This window comes from Dipodomys merriami, unplaced genomic scaffold (assembly GCF_024711535.1).
Source record: "Dipodomys merriami isolate MVZ:Mamm:240054 unplaced genomic scaffold, mDipMer1.0.p SCAF_138, whole genome shotgun sequence".
NCBI classification, from domain to species: Eukaryota; Metazoa; Chordata; class Mammalia; order Rodentia; family Heteromyidae; genus Dipodomys; species Dipodomys merriami.
In genome coordinates, this window is record NW_027202693.1 from 1,031,321 (window position 1) to 1,046,641 (window position 15,321).

The 15,321-nt window shown below is 48.0% G+C and overlaps 1 protein-coding gene across 2 annotated transcripts in view; it reads left to right on the plus strand.

Moving 5' to 3' along the window:
* LOC138825590 (transmembrane channel-like protein 7) overlaps positions 1 to 15,144 on the plus strand; it is a 30,786-nt gene extending 15,642 nt beyond the window's left edge. The window contains exons 6-16 of one of the 2 annotated variants that reach the window (XM_070020257.1): positions 692 to 837; positions 2,086 to 2,233; positions 2,868 to 3,041; positions 4,763 to 4,920; positions 5,586 to 5,703; positions 5,916 to 6,013; positions 7,911 to 8,097; positions 8,865 to 8,995; positions 9,483 to 9,638; positions 11,440 to 11,518; positions 12,844 to 15,144. In XM_070020257.1, the coding sequence (XP_069876358.1) occupies positions 692 to 837; positions 2,086 to 2,233; positions 2,868 to 3,041; positions 4,763 to 4,920; positions 5,586 to 5,703; positions 5,916 to 6,013; positions 7,911 to 8,097; positions 8,865 to 8,995; positions 9,483 to 9,638; positions 11,440 to 11,518; positions 12,844 to 12,918 (1,470 nt within the window). In that variant the 3' untranslated portion in view covers positions 12,919 to 15,144. The remainder of the gene's footprint in view (positions 1 to 691; positions 838 to 2,085; positions 2,234 to 2,867; positions 3,042 to 4,762; positions 4,921 to 5,585; positions 5,704 to 5,915; positions 6,014 to 7,910; positions 8,098 to 8,864; positions 8,996 to 9,482; positions 9,639 to 11,439; positions 11,519 to 12,843) is intronic. The other variant, XM_070020258.1, reaches the window with a different exon arrangement.
* Positions 15,145 to 15,321: the final 177 nt, after the last annotated feature.

The window sequence follows — 15,321 nt, forward strand, 5'->3', positions numbered from 1 at the left end:
TATGATTCTTGAGATGTCCTGACTCATAAGAGAGTTGCCTTATTTCCAATTTGGGGGAATGATTCATCTGGGTATTTTATTTTCTCTTTTGAGCTTTTTACACAATTGTTATCATACAGGTGATATACAGAGGGGTTACAGTTATATATGTCAGATAAAGAATACTCCTGCCCTCACCCACAAGTTGTATAGTTCATTTTCTACACAGTGTCTAGTGAGCACCACTGCTGCATTTGTTCATCCTTTGGCTCTCCATTTCTGTGGCCACCTCTTTACCCTCCCAAAGACAGATAAATGAAAAAGACGAAAAGAAAACAACCAGGAAGGAACAAAAGAACCCCTCATTATCATTAACTGGAGTTCATTTTGATAACTATTATTTGATATGATCAGAAACACATACGCATTGCACCTTTGTATTCCTCCCCTAAGAGTGTCCTCCCTTGGTCTCACTGCGTGTGGATGCCTGGAGTCCTGTATCATTTATAATGTCCCCATCCGGGTATTTCATTGCTCAAGATTTATCAACCCCTTCCTTCCCACCACTGCCCCCAAACACTTACGGAGTTGCCTCTGGCCCCTATGGCTGTTTTGGTGTCTAGGAATACAAGATGAGCAGAGATGCCTCCACTCCTGGTCACCTGCACTGAGCTGACGTGTCTGAGCTCATGTGCTTGGCTCTCTGTTCCAGGGTTTCTTGGAAGGGACCAGCCTCTTCTACGGACACTACACCATTGATGGGGTGAAATTCCAGAACTTCACCTATGACTTGCCTCTCGCTTATTTGATCAGCACAATCGCCTACCTGGCCCTGAGCCTCCTTTGGATCGTGAAAAGGTAGCAATGTTTCATCACATTCTCCTTGAGTAAGCCACAGCTGAGGAGAGAGGGAAGGAGAAGGGAATGGGAGGGGCCTGATCCCCACACCATTCGAGGCCACGCCCCAAAGACCTAACTTCCTTCCACAAGGCTCCGCCCCTAAAGGTTGCAATGCTTTCCAGTAGAACTGTGAGATTAGGAGCCCAGCCTTCAACCTGAGGGCTTTGAGGGTCACCCCACATCCAGATGGAAGGGGCAAGCTAGGAAAAGGGTCATGGGAAAGAACCATCTATGGAGTAGGGAGTGAGTGGAAACTGCCAGGTGTGAGGGCACGGAGGCAGGAAGAAGGATTTGTGTGTTTATGGACAGGAAATATCACCACCAAAGTTAGTCAAGTTGCCTCACGGAAGAGGATCATACAGCTAATCTTCAGGCTGTCTTAAAGAGTTGAGTTTGGAGCTGAGTGTGGTAGGGCATGCCTATGATCCTGCTTCTCGGGGAGGCTGAAGTTAAGAGGATTGCAAGTTTAAGACCAGCCTGGGCTCCATAGATGGATAAACCAAAATAATTTTGAACCATGACATACCTGGTTAAGTGGACACAATTGTTTCGAGTGGTCCAAAACTTGATCATATCAAATGGACCTAAAATACAGCCACATCTAACTTCTTGGATTTTATTGGAATTAATTAATTCTTTATGGGGACTGGGGCTTGAACTCAGGGCCTTACTTTCTTTTTTTTTTTTTGTCAGTCTTGGGGCTTGAACTCTGGGCCTAGGTGCTGTCCCTCAGCTCTTCACCTCAAGGCTAGCACTCTACCACTTGAGCCACAGCGCCACTTCCGGTTTTCTGAGTGGTTTATTGGAGATAAGAATCTCACAGCCTTTCCTGCCCAGGCTGACTTTGAACCACGATCCTCTGATCTCAGCCTCCTGAGTAGCTAAGATTATAGGCGTGAGCCACCTGCGCCAGGCTTGCGCCTTACATTCTTGCTTAGCTTTTTTGCTCAAGGCTGGCACCGTACCTCTTGAGCTACACTTCTACCTCCAGCTTTTCTGCCGGTTAATTGGGATGAGTCACTCAGATTCGTCTGCCTGGGCTGGCTTCAAACCAGGATCCTTCAGTCTCAGCCTCCTAAGTAGCTAGAATGACAGGCTTGAGCCAGTGTAAGGCTAACTACTTAGATTTGTCAGCGCAGCTCATTCATAGGCCTTGTCATAGGCCTTGCTGTTACCAGAAAGCCCTTGTGTTCTGGGGGGGGTCAGGTCGGTGGAGGGGTTCAAAATCAACCTGATTCGGAGCGAGGAGCACTTCCAGAGTTACTGCAACAAGATCTTCGCAGGCTGGGACTTCTGCATCACCAGCCACAGCACGGCCAGCCTGAGGCACAGCAGCCTACGGTACGAGCTCCGGGTGAGTGCGGCCGGCCTCTTCCTTGCGGGGTCCCTGCTGGCCAGCGTGTGCCAGGCCATCGCTGGCCTCAGCCAGTCTCTCCTTAGTCATTTTCCAGATGAATGGAAGCGGGTATTGGTGACCTGGATCTCCACACCCTTGGAGGCCACACCCCAAAGACCTAACTTCCTTCCCCAAGGCTCCACAAGGGAGGTGGGGACCCACAGCAGTGGGCTGAGATACAGTGTCCTCCCTCTCCCCTCTGCTGTCTTGATCACACCGTTGTTTTCCCACTTGCTGAGAATCTGTGAGAAGCATTGCTTATGTTGGACAAGTGAGAATAAGAAGTCCTGCTAGGCACAGGTGGCTCATACCTATAATCCTAGCTACTCAGGAGGCTGAGCTCTGAGGATCACAATTTGAAGCCAGACCAGGCAGAAAAGTCCCCGTAAGACTCTTGTCTCCAATTAACCATTCAAAAACCAGAAGTAGAACTGTGGCTCAAAGTGATAGAGCAGTAGCATTGAGCAAAAGAGCTTAGGGCCCCGAGTTCATGCCTCACGCCAGACCAAAAAAAAAAGATGGATGGAGAATATACCACAGGTTTCACCCAAAATATCCCAGTGCTTGCCGGTAAGTTTTCTTTGGTCCTCAGGCAGACCTGGAAGAAGAAAGAATCCGGCAGAAAATAGCAGAGAGGACCTCAGAGGAGACGATCCGCATCTACTCTCTGAGGCTGGTGTTGAACGGCCTCGTGCTGGCTGTGTTGTCCGTGTGCTTTTATGCCATTTATGTGGCGACTACCTTCTCCCAAGAGCACATGAAAAAAGTAAGTGCTCTACCCCCCACCCCCAGCTTGCACTCTGCGGGGACATTGTGCTAAGTAGAGGGGAACAGAACATCAGAGGTGGTAGATTTCCACCTTGAAGGAAATTCAGAAGGGTCTAAAATTGAGTGTGTGAGATTCTTTCTCCTCCTGGAATTCACTGTGTTCACGTCTGGGTTGCCTAACGTTTATCTCCAATTCCTCTGCTTATAGCTGGAGCCCCAATTAGCATAAATAGCAGTGATTTTTTTTTTTTAGAAAGCACTTTGGAAGAGCTGGGTTCCAGTGGCTCATATCTAGAATCCTAGCTACTCAGAAGGCTGAGATCCAAGGATCACGGTTCAAAGCCAGCCTAGTCAGGAAAGTCCGTGAGACTCTTACTTTCAATTAACGACACACACAAAATGTCAGAAGTGGAGCCGTGGCTCAAGTGGGTAAAATGGTAGCCTTGAGTAAAGAAGCTCAGGGGTAGCACCTAGGCCCTGAATTTGAGCTCCAGGACCAACACACACACACACACACACACACACACACACACACACACACACACACACACACACACACACACACACACACACACACACACACACACACACACACACACACACACACACACTCTGGAAGCTGAGTGTGTAGAGACACAGACCTGCAATCCCAGCATAATTTGACTTACAGAACAAAGCTTCGTCTCAAAACAAGAATGAAACCAAAAAAATATCCAAGTTAGAGCTGGGCACTGGAGACTCATGCCTGTAATCCACACTACTCAGGAGCCTGAGAGCTGAGGATTCTGATTGAAAACCAGGCCAGAGAGGAAAGTCCATGAGACTTTTTATCTCCAGTGAACCACCAAAAATAAACTGGAATAGAGGTGTGGTTCAGGTGGTAGAACGCTCACCTTGAGCAGTAAAACCAAGCAAGAGCATGAAGACCTGAGTTCAAGCCCCAGTACTGGCACGGGAAAATGTAATTCAAGTTGTTCTAGTGGCCCAGGTTCGAACCATCTTGTGGGATCTGTTGTCCATGGGCTATGGCCCTTCTCTCTATAGTTCAAATAGCTCCCTACTGTGTTCCTGTTCTCAGCAGAGAGAATGAGGTGAAGAGGCTGGGGAGGGCCAGTCTCATCCTCTGAGGACATGACCTGCAGCTTGACTGGAAATTTCTACTCATACTTTCTTAGATAGAATTAACTTACATGGCTGTAGCTAGCCAGCTACAGGGATGGCTAAGAAATTCAGTGTTTAGCCAGGCACCAGTGGCTCATGCCTGTAATCCTAGCTACTGGGAGGCTGAGATCTGAGGATTGTGGTTCAGAGCCAGCCCGGACAGCAAAGTCCCCATGAGACTCTTATCTCCAGTTAACCATTCAAAAACTGGAAGTGGAGTGGAGGGGGGGGGAATTTAGTGTTTACCCTGGAAAACTGTGATTGATAACTATGAAAGAACAAAGACAGTTATAACAAGTCAATTAACACCGCATTCTTGAAAATCCTTTAGCTTATTTATTTGTGTAGGATATGCGGCATTTTTAAAAAAAATAAACTTTACTTTTATACGTCCAAGAGTTTGTTTTTCTTCCACCAAGGAGATGGCCTGTGATTCGGGCAGTGTTGGATGGACATTGGCCCATGACACCATCACGGTGGCCGGCCTGAGTTCAGCTCTTTGGTTTCTCAGCATCCCTTCTCGTCCTCCTGACCTGTGCATGCTGTTTTCTCCCCCAGGAAATTGACAAGATGGTCTTTGGCGAGAACCTGGTGATATCCTACCTGCCGTCTATTGTGATCACACTGGCCAATTTCATCACCCCCATCATCTTCTCTAAAATCATCCGCTACGAGGATTACTCCCCAGGCTTTGAGGTCCGGCTCACCATCCTCAGGTAACACCTAACTAGGGGTGTGCCAAATCCACCAAGTGCTCTACCACTTGAGTCAGAGCTCCGCTTTAGGCTTTGGGGGTGATTAATTAGACATAGGAGTCTCACGGGGACTTTCCTTGCTGGGCTAGCTTCAAACCGTGGTCCTGAGATCTCAGCTTCCTGAAGAGCTAGGATTATAGCTGAGAACCACCAGCACTTAGGTGAAATCTTTTTTTAAAAAAAGTAGCAGCTAGGCACCAGTAGCTCATGCCTGTAAGCTACTCAGGAGGCTGAGATTTGAGGATCTCCATTTGAAGCCAGCACAGGCTGGAAAGTGTGAGACTCTTACTTATGTCCAGTTAACCAATCCCCCATGCCCCCAACAACAACAACAACAAAGAAGCTGGAAATGGAGATATGGCTTAAGTGGTAAAGCACCAGCCTTGAGTGAAAAAGATAAGGGACAGCATCCAGGTCCTGACTTCAAGCTCCAGGACTGGTACATTAAAAGAATAATAATAGTAGTAGCAATACTACTAATAATAAAGTATCTTTGTATCACCAGCAGCCACCTGCAGAACTTCCCATTGTTTCTAGCACAGAAACTGCCCCCACGTGTATTGTCTTGGTGCTGGAATGATGGTGCCCTGTGCATTGCCCCTGCCCTGTCCCCTGCTGCCCTGCAGGTGCGTCTTCATGCGCCTGGCCACCATCTGTGTGTTGGTCTTCACGCTGGGCTCCAAGATCACATCCTGTGGGGACGATGCTTGCGAACTCTGTGGCTACAACCAGAAGCTCTACCCGGTGAGTGAGCCACAGGGCCGGCGGCCGCCTTGGGCTGCATCCGGAGGTCGAGGGGCTATGGAGGGGTGGGTGTGGCTCCCATCCTCTTTCTGGGCACCGTTGGAGCCTTGAAAAATGGAAGGAGTGGTGAGTTTGGGGGAAGGACAGGTGGTGGGAAAGGTCCGGGATCCTGACTCCCTCTGAGTGTGTCTTTTTGTCCTTTTCGGTTTCAGTGCTGGGAGACCCAAGTGGGGCAAGAGATGTACAAGCTCATGGTCTTCGACTTCATCATCATCATGGCTGTGACGCTGTTTGTGGATTTCCCTAGAAAGTAAGTGACTGCACAAATGCGGGATGGCTCCAGCGTCCCCAAGAAGCCAGGGACACTACCAGTGACTTGCAGGTGGCCCCAGGCCATTGACATCACCCCACATTAGCTATGCTGTGTAAATTAGGCAGCACTGAGGGTAGAAATGGAACTCCCTCCTCAAGGCTTCCTGCCCTGGGCAGGGCCAACACCCTGTCGGTGTGGACTTCTGGACTGCAGGGCGCCAGGCTTCCTGACCTGCCCAGCACTACCTCCCGCTAGCGGTGACATGGGCAGCTGTGGAGCCCACAGCAAGTGAGGTTAAATCAGGCTATGCCATAAAGGCCTCAGAATAGCCAGAAACTGGTGGCACACGCCTGTCATTCTCACTATTCAGGAGGTGGAGATCTTAGGGCTGAGGTTCAAAGCCAGCTTAGACAGGAAAGTCTATGAGAGTCTTATCTCTACCTACCAAAAACTGAAGTAGAGCTGTGGCTCAAGATATAGAGGGCCAGCTTTGAGTGAAAAAGCTAAGGAACAGTGCCCAGAGTTCAAGCCTCAGCACATGCACATAAACACATACATACAACAACAATCACCACCAAAACTTTAGCCAGGCACTGGTGGCTCATACCTGTAATCCTAGCTACTCAGGAGGCTGAGAGCTTTAGGATAGTGGGTTGAAGCCAGCCCAGATGGTGAGACGTCATCTCCAAAATAGCTGGCAAAAAGCCAGGCTGGAGGCGTGGCTGAAGTGGTAGAGCAGCAGCCAACAAACACAAAGCCCTGAGTTCAAGCCCTAGTACTACCAAAAACAAACTTTAGGATGAGGAATATAGCTCAGTGGTACAGCACTTACCTGGCGTTCAAGAAGACCACTACAAACACACAAAACAGAACCTTTATTTTAAATGACACAAATATGGTGACTATGAATGTATTAAAAATCTACAATTTAGCCAGGCATGGTGGCTCATGCCTGTAACCCCAGCTTTGCGGGAGGCACAGATGGAAAGATCAAGGTTTAAGGATAGTCCAGGAGAAAATTAGCCAGACTCTGCCTTAAAGAACAAACTGAGCCAGGGACCAGTGGCTCATGCCTGTAGTACTAGCTACTTAGGAGGCTGAGATCTAAAGATCACAGTTCAAAGCAAGCAAGAAAACCTATGAGACTCTTATCTCCAGTTAACCACCAGAAAACCAGAAGTAGTGCTGTGGCTCAAAGCGGTAGAGCACTAGCCCTGAGCCTAAAAACTCAGGGATGGCACCTAGGCCCTGTGTTCAAGCCCTAAGACCAACAGCAACAATAACAACAAAGCTGAGTGAGCGTAGTAATCCACATTTATAATCACAGCTGGGTGGGAAGTGGAGATAGGAAGATCATCTTAAAGCCCTGGGCAAAGCCTGAAACTATCTGAAAAACTAAAGTAGAAAGGGGCTGGGGAATCTTTTTAGGTCATGTTCAGGACTGGGTACTATTTGACTGGGTTCTTGGCTTAGACTTCAGCTGTGCTGCCCACTCGTAGGGCGTGAATCCATAGCTGGGTCTGTGGATCTCGGGTACCTGGTCCTGAGGTTCGTGGAGGAAGCCTCTGGGGTACTGGGAAGGGGTTCCGGCCTGTAGCAGCATCCTTGGAAGCTGTTTCCTTCATGGAAGGTGGTTTCGCGCCAATGAAAATAGCCCTCAAAGAAGTCCCGAGCACTTGTACCGATGGCTTACTTTGTGAAGCTGAGACTCAGAGCCTGGTTTTCCTGAGACCAGAGTTCAGTAAATTCAGAGTATTTAAGAGCCGTATGTATTTCAGTGTATTATTTAAGACTTAGCCGTTTCGTGACAACAGCCTGGCTTTGGTGGGCTTGGCTTTGAGGCCTTCACAGACGCCTGTAGCCGAGGTGGGAGATGGTGTGGTTTGTGTTCCAGGCTCCTGGTGACCTACTGCTCCTCCTCGAAGTTGATTCAGTGCTGGGGGCAGCAGGAGTTTGCCATCCCGGACAATGTGCTGGGGATCGTGTACGGACAGACCATTTGCTGGATCGGAGCCTTCTTCTCCCCACTGCTCCCCGCCGTCGCCACCCTGAAGTTCATCATCATCTTCTATGTGAAGAAGGTAGGCCCATGGACTCCGTCTCAGAAATAACCGCACAAGCCGGGTGCCAGTGGCTCACACCTCTCATCCCAGCTACTCGGGAGGCTGAGATCTGAGGATCACAGTTCAAAGCCAGCCTGGGCAGGAAAGTCCCTGAGACGCATATCTCCAGGTAACCACCAACACAGCCGGAAGTGGAGCTGTAGCTCAAGTGGTAGAGCTAACTAGCCTGGTACACAAAAGGCTAGGGACAGCACTCAGGCCCAGAGTTCAAGCCTCAGGACCAGTAACAATAACAACAACAACAACCAAAGCAAAATGCCAGGCTGATGGCATGGCTTAAACACTAGAGCACCACACTTGGGTGGAAAAAGCTAAGAGACAGTGACCAGTCCTGAAGTTCAAGCCCTAGTACCAACACACACACACACACACACACACACACACACACACACACACACACACACACACACACACACACACACACACACACACTGCCACCTGTCATCATTTTTAAGGGCTGTACTTTCAGGGGACCATTCTATATCTAGCATTGTGTAGGTTGCCTATAATCTATGGCTGTGCCCTGAACACCCCCAATTCGTGTGTTTGGCCCTTTCTACTCTGTTTCATCAACACACTTTCCTGAAGCCAGAGTAAGCTGTGTTCCCTGGGGCCTGTATTTATGGACCACACTCCAGAGAAAACATCATGAAAAGGCGGGAGTGGCCTCACTGACTCTCAGGACTGCTGTACTCATTGCTCTCTCTCTTTTTTTTCTTCTTTAGTTGAGCCTTCTCTACACCTGCAGACCATCTCCCAGGCAGTTCCGATCATCTAACTCGAATTTCTTCTTCCTGTTGGTGTTGCTGATTGGCCTGTGTTTGGCTGTCATACCTCTGACCATCAGCATGTCCCGGTAAATAGGACTCCATCAGTTAGGCTTGGCTTGACTTGTTAATCCACCTACAGACACCACCTTGGCTCCATCTTGGCTTCAAGGTCGTGTGCGAGTTGGAGCTTTGTGGTTCCTCCTGGACTATGGAATTGGAGATGGCTGTCGTTGTTTGTGAGCGACAATGGCTCTTTCCTATCCCATCCTCTTTTCTGAAGACTTCTTGTTTAGTCTCTTGGGTTCTCCCCCCCCCCCCCCCCGCCTTTGTTTCCTATTATCAACACAGTACATGGTCATTGTAAAAGAGTTAAAAAGTCTGACAGAAAGCAGAAAGACATATGAAATTGCCCTGTTCCTTCCAACTGAGTTAAGGGGTGGTCTTACATTTAGAAGATACCAAGTGTCGAGTGTGTTAGCGCATGCCTATCATCCCAGCTGCTCAGGAGGTAGAAATGGGACCCTAGGCCTGTGCGGCATGCCTCAGTCTGAGCCCCTGGGTCTGTCCTTGCAGCATCCCTTCCTCGAAAGCCTGTGGGCCATTCACCAACTTCAATACCACCTGGGATGTCATCCCCAAGATGGTGAGCACCTTCCCCAGCTCGCTGCAGTCCCTGGTCCGGGCCATCACGTCGGAAGCCTTCGCGGTGCCCTTCTTCATGATCATCTGGTCCGTGAGAAACTCCCGGTGGCTCCTGGGTGTGGTATACATATGTGTGCAATGGTGGCTCCATCTGGGAAACAGCGTGTTACTCAGCCTTCCCCCACTGAGACAGAAATACCAGAGAGAATCAACTTGGAAGGGGGAGCCATTTATTTTGGTGTTCCGTTTCAGAGGTTTTCATCTGTGGTCATTTGGCCCTATTGCTTTGGGACCATAGCAACACTGTACAAGTAGTATATAGAAGCCAGAAGCATCGCGAGAGAAACAGGAAATGCCCAGGGTCCTGATATCCCCTTCAAGGCCACACCCCCAACAACCTCTCCTCCCTGCAGATCCAACCACCTAAATTAGCTCCACCACCTCCCAGTACTGCTACAGGCTGGTCACCAAGGCTTCATCAAAGGCCTTGGGCATTCCAGATTCCTGCTGTACTTGACAAGCTCCTGAACTTATCCCAGCCTCAGTTTCCCTTCTGTAGAATGGCCATAATAACAGTCCCTGTGTCAGAGAGCAGAAAGATGATCCCCTATAAAGCACCTAGCCCCAGGCCTGGCTCATAAATCCCAACAAATGCTGCCTGTTGTTAATATTGCCGCCAACAGCTCCTTCCAATAGCTTGTTCTTTGAAGAAAGGAGGGGTTTGTGGTGTCGAGAACAGTGATCCGACAGTACCAGGCGGGTTGTTGATATCAGTGAAATAACTTGGGGTGGAAGGGGAGTGAGGGTCTTGCCACTAGCCTGGCCAAAATCTCCAAGATCTAGTGTTCCAGCTGCTGCTCCTGGTCTGTCCACCAGCTGTGTTTGGCTGGTGCCACCTAGTGGTGACTTTCTTACCTGATTTCAGTGTCAGATCTCCTGGCTGCTTGACTGGCTTTATCCATTCTTCCTGGGGGACACTGGAGAGGACACTGCCCTTCCCCTCCCTCAATTATTCACTGATAGTGTCTGTCCTTTCCTGGGGCCTGCCCTCTGGTCACCCCAGAGGTACCTTCAACCACCCCCACTTGGAGTGCACAAAAGTCAGGAAATAATCGTTGATCACTTTCAAATCAAAATTGAATTATCCTGCCAGGTGCTGGTGGCTCGTGTCTGTAATCCTAGTTACTCAATAGGCTGAGATCTGAGGATGGAGTTTAGAAGCCAGCCCAGGCAGGCAAATCATCTGTGCGATTCTTTATCTCCAATTAAACAGCAAAATGCCAGACCAGAGGATGTAGCTCAACTGCTTTAGTGCCAGCTTTGAGCTAGAGTGTGAGGCTGAGTTCTAAGCCCCAATACCAACACACACAATTTCAAAAACATAAAACAGTGCACAAATCAGACTCATCTGCTATGGCCAAATAAAACCACACAAGCCATTTGCTTTTTGGCTTGCCTTTTTTTTTTTTTTTTTTTTTTAGTATTGGGGCTTGGGGGTTGAATGCAGGGCCTTCTGTTTGCCCACTTGAGCCACACTCCAGGTGGTTCTTAAGTTTATTTCTCTCATAATCTCATGTTTTTTTGTCCAGCTGGCTCCCTGCTCTATGCTTCTCCTATTACAGCCATGCACCACCACACCTAGTTTGTTTTTTTGAAATAGGGTCTTGCTAACTCTTTTGCCTAGTCTGGCCTCTGGACCTAGATTCTCTTACCTCTGCCTCCCAAGTAGCTGGGATGATAGATGGGAGCCATAGTGTTTGACCCTTGCATTTCTTTTTCTCTAACAACAAAAAACCCTATTCCAGACAAAATGTGTTGGGCTGCTTTTTTAGTGGCAGGCGATGACCCCCGGCCCCCTGGTGACCCATCCGTCCATCTTGTCTTGCAGTCTCATTATGTTCTACTTCATCGCCTTGGCGGGAGCACACAAGCGGGTGGTGGACCAGCTCCGGGAGCAACTGTCCCTGGTAAGGAAGCCTGGGCTTAAACCAGACATTAAGCCAGGCATTAAATCAAACACCACAAAGCCCTGCTGTTTGCAGGATGGGTGCAGTGTGGTCATCCTGACTTCACTACTTCCTTTTCCCACCCCACTGAGGTCCCGCCCACTCATCCCCACCCTTTATTGCTTGTCCATTCACCCATCCCTCCGGGCCCCGCCCACTCAATCCAGGCCCCGCCCCTCCACCTCCACTCCAGGCCTCGCCCCCATCTTCACACTCCAGGCCACGCCCTCTTCTGCTGCATAACTTTCTGCTCACTCATATCCTTTATAGAGATAGGCCAAGGACTTAAAGGGGTTAAAGACACAAGATCAGAGCCAGGTGCTGGTGGCTCACCCCTATAATACTGCTTACTCAGGAGACAGATCTGAGAATCAAGGTTCGATGCCAGCCCCAGCAGGAAAGTCCGTGCAACTCCTATCTCCAATGAAAGACCAGAAAACTGGAAATGGAGCTGTGGCTCAAAGTGGTAGAGCGCTAGCTAGCCTTGAATGAAAAAGTTTGGAGACAATGCCCAGGCCCTGAGTTCAAGCCCCATGACCAACAAAAAATAAGAAAAGCAATAAGATCAGTTCTCATAGCTGTAATGGCTGCCAAGAAGGTGGTCAGTGGGCTGGTGGTCAATGGAGGGGTGAGGCTGGAGCAGGTATGATGGCTCCTAATTAAGAGGGGAGAGAGGCAAATGCTAGAGCAGGCGGTGAGCTGCGCATTTCTAGGGCGGGGTGGGGGCTGTGTGGCTGCAGAGCCAAGAAATCATGGGGCAAGGCCAGATGACATCAGCATACCCTGGGGGGACCTGGTAAGAAACTGGGGTTTTATGTTGTGTGGGATGGGAAGCTAGACCTCTGTTCTCTTCACTCTCCTCTTTTCCATTCTCCCTCCCTCCTTCCCTACTGGCGTTTTGAACTCAGGGCCTTAGGCTTGTTAGGCAGGTGCTTTACCATTTGAATCACACCCTCATCCCTTTTCGATTCAATTATTTTTCAGAGAAGGTCTTACGTTTTTTTGGTCCAGGATCCTTTTGTTTCTGCTTCCCAAGTAGCTGGGATTACAGGCATGAGTCACCCCACAGGGCCTGTCAGGTACCTTTGAGTAGCTGTGGTGGACAAAGAGGCTGGAGAAGGGGCTATACATGGAAGAGACAAAACCAAACCAGAGGTCCTTGCATTAACTTGGTGAATGAAATCTTCCCTCTGAGTCTCAGATTAATTTGTTAGGGAGAAATGATGGTATGTATTCTCAAGTATATGAAACACACTGTCCAACTCTTTCTTCTTCTTTTTTTTAAGGAAGGTCGTGACAAACGCTATCTGATCCAGAAACTAACAGAAGCTCAAAGGGACATGAGAAGCCAGCCGCTCTGACCATGAAGCCATTTCCGTGTCCCTTTTCAGCTGGCCCAGGGATTTTGTTGGACCTACCAAGTCCCCTGGGCTCTTCTTAATGGAAGCTAGCCATGGATGGGCTACCCAGTGCCTTGTTTAGTAATCTGACAACTTAGAAAGGCAGCTTGAAACCCAGGTCTTTACTTGGAGACCAGCTCAGCGACAGCTCTACCCCAAACCTCCTCCAGTTGTTCTAGCGTTTAGAACAAATCGAGGCAGAGAGGATTTTATTTATGTTGGTTATTTTTAGGCTTTTATATATATGTGTGTATATATATATTTTTTACAAGGTTGTGTTGTCTTTCAGAGCTAACCACAGGCCACCTGCTCCCGAAACTGGCTGATTCCTTTTTGAACCCATTTCTAGCTGAGGGACCCTCATGGATGGTTCTGAAATGGAACTTATAAATTTTAATTGTCTTTAATGAAGAGAAATCTCTGCATCACGACATTTGGAGCCAGGTGGTAAAGAATATGGAATGTCAGCCCCATGGGGAAGGAAGGGAGGACAGTTGCTCCTCAGGATCCACACAGCGATCCTGCCCTGCCTGTCCTCAGTGAAGCCCTGGGGATTGCCAAGTTGGCAGCCATGATTGCTTCTCTGTCTAGGCCTATTCTCCAGGGATTGCTGCCTTCAGCTGACAGATTGCCTGTGGCCTTCTGTTTCCCACCTCATCTAGCTCCATTTTTGAAGGACAGCTGATATGTCTGAACCAGGCTGGGAGAGGGCTTTTTCGTATCAGAGCTGTGGGTAAGACTTTGGGTTTATTTCCATGCCTCAGTGTTTTGGGGAGTGGATGACAGCTCCATCTACTCAGGAGACCGGCCCATGATGCCAGACTACATAGGAGGCTGGCTTCCTAGATCCACAGTTGAAAGGGCGGTTGTTTTTGTTTCTCTGTGTGAACATTTTTAATGCACATGCCTTTATTTTACCAATGATTAAAGCAGACTATTATCTCAAGATATCCGTTACAGTAGAAACCTTATATAATAAATACCTCATTGTAAATGTACCCCAAATAGATTGTTCTGAACCTTTAAATAGAAGCCTGAGTTACTGTTTAATCTGCTTTGATTTTAATATTTTTAAATCTACATACTATAGTTTTGTGATGAATCATTTGTGTTTCTTCCATTCTGTAGCTCCAAACTTTGCATGGAATTTAGGGTTGTGTGTAATTTTCTTTTTCTTTTTGCCAGTCCTGAGGCTTGAACTCAGGGCTTGGGCACTGTCCCTGAGCTTCTTTTGCTCAAGAATAGCACTCTACCACTTGAGTCACAGTGCCACTTCCAGTCTTTTCTGTGTATGTGGTACTGAGGATCAAACCCAGGGCTTCATGCATGCTAGGCAAGCACTGTACCACTGAGCCACATTCCCAGCCCCTGTATGTAGTTTTCTAAACCATAATTCCATTTTCTAAGCATAATTCAGACCTCCCACCACCACTGCCTCAATAGCTACTTGTCCAGAGGAACAAAAAAGCTTGTTGTAGTTCATACATTTCTGTATATCTGATCCTTTCTTTCTTATGTGTGTGTTTGTGCTAGACATAGACTCGGGGTTCCTGGTGTAGATGTGCTGTACCGTTGAGCTACTTCTCAACTTCAGGGCAGTATTAACATGAGGTATTTTTACCTGTGAGACCAATGGACTTTTTGGCCTTTCCTGTCTTGTTGAGGTCTCTGTATCTGATTGGTATGGAATTTTGTCACCAAAGTCCATCCAGTCCTTACTTTATTTGCCAGTCCTGGCGTTTGAACTCAGGGCCTGGGCACTGTCCCTGAGCTTTTGCTCCAGGCTAGCACTCATCACTAGAGCCACAGTGCCACTTCCAGCTTTTTCTGTTTATGTGGTGCTGAGGAACTGAACTCTCAGGGCTTCATACATGCTAGGCAAGCACTCTACCACTAAGCCACATTCCCAGCCAGGTCCTTACTTTAAAAACAAATTCTAATTGTTGGATTTTTTTGCCACGTGTGTGTGCACGCACGCACACACTATGCATAAAAAGTGACTATGTGTTGCTGTTTTTTCTGGTGTAAATCTGATAAATATGCTAATCGGAGTATGAGTTTTAGTTAACTGCTGCTAATTTGTATACCTCTTACTCAAATGTTTTTGTATGTTTTGACAACCTTAAAAACATCAGGTGAAACCTGTATAATTTTTAACATGCAGCTCTCAAACAAGTGTGCATTAAACTACTGATGGATTAAAGTGTCTTGAAGGTTGTAAAATGTGATTTGTGTATACTTGAACTCACAGTCTTATCTGCTGTGGCCATAGAAAACTATAAGTGTGTTGAATTGTTCTTTGCCTTTTTCTATTAGAGATGGAGATGGAAGAAGTGTTCGATTCAGTCATCAGATGAATGCTTT